Source organism: Vigna radiata, chromosome 2, assembly GCF_000741045.1.
Source record: "Vigna radiata var. radiata cultivar VC1973A chromosome 2, Vradiata_ver6, whole genome shotgun sequence".
NCBI classification, from domain to species: Eukaryota; Viridiplantae; Streptophyta; class Magnoliopsida; order Fabales; family Fabaceae; genus Vigna; species Vigna radiata.
This window is the reverse complement of record NC_028352.1, coordinates 21,869,722-21,875,116: the sequence shown is the minus strand read 5'-3', so window position 1 is coordinate 21,875,116 and position 5,395 is coordinate 21,869,722. Positions and strand designations below refer to the sequence as shown.

The 5,395-nt window shown below is 36.9% G+C and overlaps 1 protein-coding gene across 1 annotated transcript; it reads left to right on the top strand.

Moving 5' to 3' along the window:
• Nucleotides 1–5: 5 nt before the first annotated feature.
• On the top strand, nt 6–1,634 carry LOC111240820. The gene is made up of 4 exons (XM_022776605.1): nt 6–140; nt 238–461; nt 598–855; nt 934–1,634. The coding sequence occupies exons 1-4, from the start codon at nt 6–8 to the stop codon at nt 1,271–1,273; spliced, it is 957 nt and encodes a 318-aa protein (XP_022632326.1). The 3' UTR covers nt 1,274–1,634.
• The last annotated feature ends 3,761 nt before the right edge of the window (nt 1,635–5,395 follow it).

The window sequence follows — 5,395 nt, the reverse complement described above, 5'->3', positions numbered from 1 at the left end:
ACCAAATGCTACCTATTGCATATGCCATTGTGGAAGTGGAGAACAAGGCAACTTGGAAATGGTTTATAGAACTTCTGGTTGAAGATCTTGGTGGGACGACAATATGTGCATCATTTACATGGATGTCAGATCAACAAAAGGTACCAAAATAAAGACCTCTGTTACAATTCTTGTACATTCATGTGTGTTAAATTATTTTGTGATACACATCTTCTTACTTTGTTATTGATATAACAGGGTCTATTGCAAGCTTTTCAAGAAATTCTTCCAAGAGTTGATCACAGATTTTGCGTTAGACACCTATACGCTAATTTCAGAAAACAATTCCCAGGGAAACAACTCAAGAGGTTGATGTGGAAGGCAGCTACAGCAACCACTTCCCAAACATGGGAAAAGGAAATGACAAATATCAAAGAGCTGAACGTTGAAGCTTTTAAATATCTGATCAAAATCCCTCCCAGGTTTGTTTTTCATAACCTGATAATTATTTTGGTTCTGTTTCAATTCTTGCCATAACATGAACATTGATAATTATTTTGGTTCTGTTTTAATAGTGCTACAACTGATAAATATTTTTCCTAACATGTTACCATGTAGACACTGGTCCAGATCATGGTTTACAACCACAAGTAAATGTGATACATTAGTCAACAACATGTCAGAGGCATTCAACAGTGTTATGCTGCATACAAGGTCCAAGCCAATAATAAGCATGATGGAGGACATCCGGATTTACATCATGAAAAGATGGGCAAGTAACAGAACAAAATGTCAGACATTGAGTGGGGTCATTTGTCCTAAAATCAAGAGTAGACTAAATAAGGAGTCCCAGTTAACTAAGTTCTGGATTCCAAGGTATGGTTCAATATGAGCATCATGTAACATCACTTATTTAAGTTGTGTCATCACTGAAAAGTGGTTGTTCTTTTGCAGTTGGTCAGCAGAGAAGTTATTTGAAGTCCGTCATGCCTCTCAAGTTGGGGAGAAGCTTGTGGTTGATCTAGACAAACATGAATGCAGTTGCAGGAAATGGGCTGTCTCAGGAATTCCATGTTGTCATGCGTTGGCTACTGTGAAGTTTCTCAACTTAGATGCAGAGGACTTCATACCTGGTTGGTTTAGGAAGGCCACATATGAAGAGACATACTCTTCAATTGTCTACCCGTTAAATGGAAAAAACCTGTGGCAGGTTACACCATACAGCGATGTATTCCCTCCAAAAAAGAGAGCATTGCCAGGCAGACCAAAGAAGAAACGCAGGTTGGAAGAATGAGAGTTGGTCAGGGATGAAACAAGAATGAGGAAGGGTGGTCATCGTAAAAGATGTGGAAATTGTGGAGAAATGGGGTCACAATAGGAAGTCTTGCAAGCAATCAACCCAAGCATCAATTGTCACTGACCAAACACAACAAACTGACCCACCCAATGAACCAATCATACCATCAGCAAATCAGGATCAAGCATAGAATTCCAATGTCTTTATTTCTGTAATAGACGAATGAACCACCTTATTTTTGTAATCAGCACTTTAGTAGTTGCTGCTGTGATTTTGATATTTCTGCACTTTATGTATTCAGTACTATTTTATTGTAATAGAGGATGAACTTAAATCATTTTGCTAGCTTTCTGCCACCTTTAATATATTGCTGGATTTCTGGATTTGGTTATATATCTGCCATCTTTAATCTATGTTGAGCATATGACTTGCACCATTCAAGTTAGCAGAAAATAAGACTTTGTTGAGAATTTGATTAGACTGTTTTGGAGCTTTTAAGTTACCATAACACCTATTGAAAATACTGAATTTTGAGTCTGAAGCTTCAATCAAGTTTTCTTAATGATCTTAGATGTGTCTATGATGATTTCAATTCACAAGAATCATAGAATTGCAAACTGAGTTGTTGACTTCATCCATATTCAATTTTTATAATTCTGCATCAATGTTGTCTCGGTTTCATCTACTGCATAACTGTTTCACTTAAATTTGATTGATTCTGCAGTGATGAACAAGTTTAAATCAAGTTTCTAAATATATTTACAGCATATATGAGTTGCAGATAATTGCTATGACCGAGACTGCACTGTTACAGTTTTTCAAATCTGCTGCACATTTCATGTATTTTTGCTGCATAATTGACAACTCTCATAGTGAATTCATGTTTTAGTCAATTTCTGTGCATTGTAACTGTTTGTGCAAGTATATTTCATCATTTGAAACTGGTTTCAATTGTTGTTTTGGTCCATTCTCATCAAATATGCAAAATCACAGTCCTACCCATCATATTCTGGTTGCAATTGCTATTCTGGTTGTTACCATTTCTATTTTTCATGTGCTGGTGTTGGGTGTACTGTCATATATTCAGTTCATGTTTATTGCACTTTACAAATTGGGTAAGGTGGACCCTGCAAGGTTAAGATAGAACGAACAGAAATTGAATGATTAAACAACCATTATTTCTTGCTTAATTGCAGGCTATTTCCTCATTTGTTCCAAATGAATAAAATTTCTTCTAGCAGTATAGTACAGCACAGCTCCAATTAAGCTGTTTGGTTGGAACTAACTAAACTGTGTTCACGCCTTTCATAGCTTCAAATCTTGGTTCCTTTGGTTGGAACTTCCGTGTAGCGTAGAGCCTCATGTAATCCTCAAACACAAATTTTGGGTATACTTTGTCTATCACTTGCGTTTTTGTCTCCAGCAACGCTGGTGCAGGATAGATGACAGCATCACCAGCAGGGTTGTAGAATGAGGCTATGGACATTCTAGTACCATCAGTTCTAGCAATCACACGGTGCTCCACACTTTTGTATTTCCCATTGCTGATTACTTGTTTCACCAAAATGTTCTTAGAATCATAACCAGAATTGAGGACTATTTCATTAACCTATTAGTGACCCTTAGCTTAGTGAAACAGCATAAGTTATTTTTTAGTTAGGATTTGAGACAAGTGGGGAATTTTGATGTGTAATATGTAGCTGAAACAGTAAATGAGAGTATGTGGATTGATGATAATGTTCTGTCTCCCTCACCTTAAACAATTAGGGTGCTAGCACTGTATAACGGTGTTGAGTTAGAAGTATGTAATCAGCTTTTGAAGCGTAAACATTAAGGATCAACAACATAATAGAAATTATAGATTCAGATTACAAAAAACATCTCATTCTCATTTCATTAACTCATCAACATCATTCAGATTACATTCTTACATATCACATTACAACGAATCATCCCATTCTCACTAACATTGAAACTAAAATCATAACTATGACACATAAAAAANAAACCAAGAAGATCAACCCCTTCATACACTTTTCAAGAAACAAGACCGATTTCTGTATCTTAACAATGATTTTCCTAGTACTGTCCAATTCTTCACTGATGACCAAAGTTTCTTTCTTCCCTTCGCTCTTCACATAACGACCATTGTCCTCACTTCCAACATCTGGGCACCATTTGAAGAAGTTGCAACCACCATCTTCACCTCCATTCTGCAAACACATTTCAAGAAGTTGCCCTAATCTCAGAAAAGATACCATATATGGAACGTATAGCTTGAATACAACATACCTTATACTTGGAGCAACCCCAAAAATGCTTGCCTCGATTCTTCATAGTGTTCGCNGTTCNCATCACAGATCTCTGTCCACAATGGCAAATAGNGGTCTCGTTCCTTCTNCAAGTCGACGAACAGCAAGAGTACTCCTTTGACATCCTCTTCGAAGCTGCAACGACAATAGACTTGATCCCCACCAGACCCAACCTTGATTTCGCAAAATGCAAGGACCACCACCCTTCGAAGAACCACCTTTATCAGCTTCAGCTCATCATCCTTTGAAGAAGAACGAACACCCTTTAACGCACATGTTTTTATAAACTTAAAGTTAATGTACTTTCCCATTTTACCCTAAGTTAATCTTAACCCACAAGTTTGTTTTTTTTTATTTTAATCCTTAATAACAAAAAATAGTCACCACGTGTTGTGTTTCATTGACACCTGTCTGCATCCATTACAGGTACTGTTGCCAGCACGGAATATATTTAACTCCGTTCACCACAGTTAACGGAATGTCCTTGATTGCTTTCAATTTTCAAATCTAGGGACCAAATTGATTATTTGAAAAAAACAGGGACCTAATTGAAGAAAAGCAACAAATATAGGGACCAACGAATGCATTTAACCTAAAACTAATTATTATAATTGATATACTCCCGCAAGTTGGACGATCTGGAAGAGAGATCCAACTTGAACAGTAATGAGTCAAATCGAGGATGAAGCAGAGAGGCTTTGTGTTCTGCTTCAGTTAAGGAACGCCCAATCTGCATCTTTAGACACCGTGTGGAGACACTCCTTTAACTGCTTGAGGGTCCTGTCCAGCAGGTTTGATAAGCAGGATTTGGAGTTGGAGGTACAACGGTGGTGGAGATAGTCATCGACGGCGCAGGAAAGGATTCATCTGGATATTTGAGAAGATCATACCCATCAAGAAGAGCTTCAACTAATTTAAGGGTAGAAGCTTGGTGACACTGCTAAGGGTGATGCAAGTGAATGGTTTTGATAACTTATGAGGGTTGCTAATAGATGAAGAGTTGTCGTTGGCCATGGGAGGCAAAAAGAAAGGAAGGAGCGACGTCCTGTGTTGAAGAAGATAAAAAAAACGAAGAGGATCGTGAATGGCAAAATGTTTATGACCAAACCATCATGAACAAGTAAAAGATAAAAGACATCGGATAAAAGAAAGACTTTTAGGAGGCCGTCGATGGCGGCAGCCATAGGCCACCGGCGGCAACAAAGATAAAGTAGAAAAAGATCAGAAAACTTGCTCTGATACCATATAGAAAAGTATTTTGGATGAATTGATTATTTGATCATTGGATTGCAATAATATAAATATACAAATTGATAACCTAATTGGCAAGAGTTAAAAGGGAATAAACTCCACCAATTTAATATCAATTATTATAATATCAATCATAATAATTGATATTATAATAATTGATATTAAATTGGTGGAGTTTATTCCCTTTTAACTCTTGCCAATTAGGTTATCAATTTGTATATTTATACTATTGCAATTCAATGATCAAATAAAAAAAAAAAGAAATTCATTCAAAATACTTTTCTATATGGTATCAGAGCAGGTTTTTTGATCCTTTTCTACTTTGTCTTTGTTGTCGTCGGTGGCCTATGGCCATCACCACCTGTGGCCCCCTAAAAGTCTTTTTTTCATGTGATGTCTTTTATCTTTTACTTGTTCATGGATGTTTTTTTTTTATCTTCTTCAACACAGGACGTCGATCCTTCTTTTCTCTTTGTCTCCCATGGCCAACGACAACTCTTCATCTATTAAGCAACCCTCATAAGCCATCAAAACCATTCACTTGCATCACCCTTAG

What these genes read in the sequence shown, in the direction of transcription:
- LOC111240820 (XM_022776605.1), top strand. Translation starts at nt 6, where the DNA reads ATGCTACCTATTGCATATGCCATTGTGGAAGTGGAGAACAAGGCAACT. An exon ending in CTGATCAAAATCCCTCCCAG is followed by an intron (nt 462 to 597) that starts GTTTGTTTTTCA and finishes GTTACCATGTAG; the next exon opens with ACACTGGTCCAGATCATGGT. An exon ending in ACTAAGTTCTGGATTCCAAG is followed by an intron (nt 856 to 933) that starts GTATGGTTCAAT and finishes GTTCTTTTGCAG; the next exon opens with TTGGTCAGCAGAGAAGTTAT.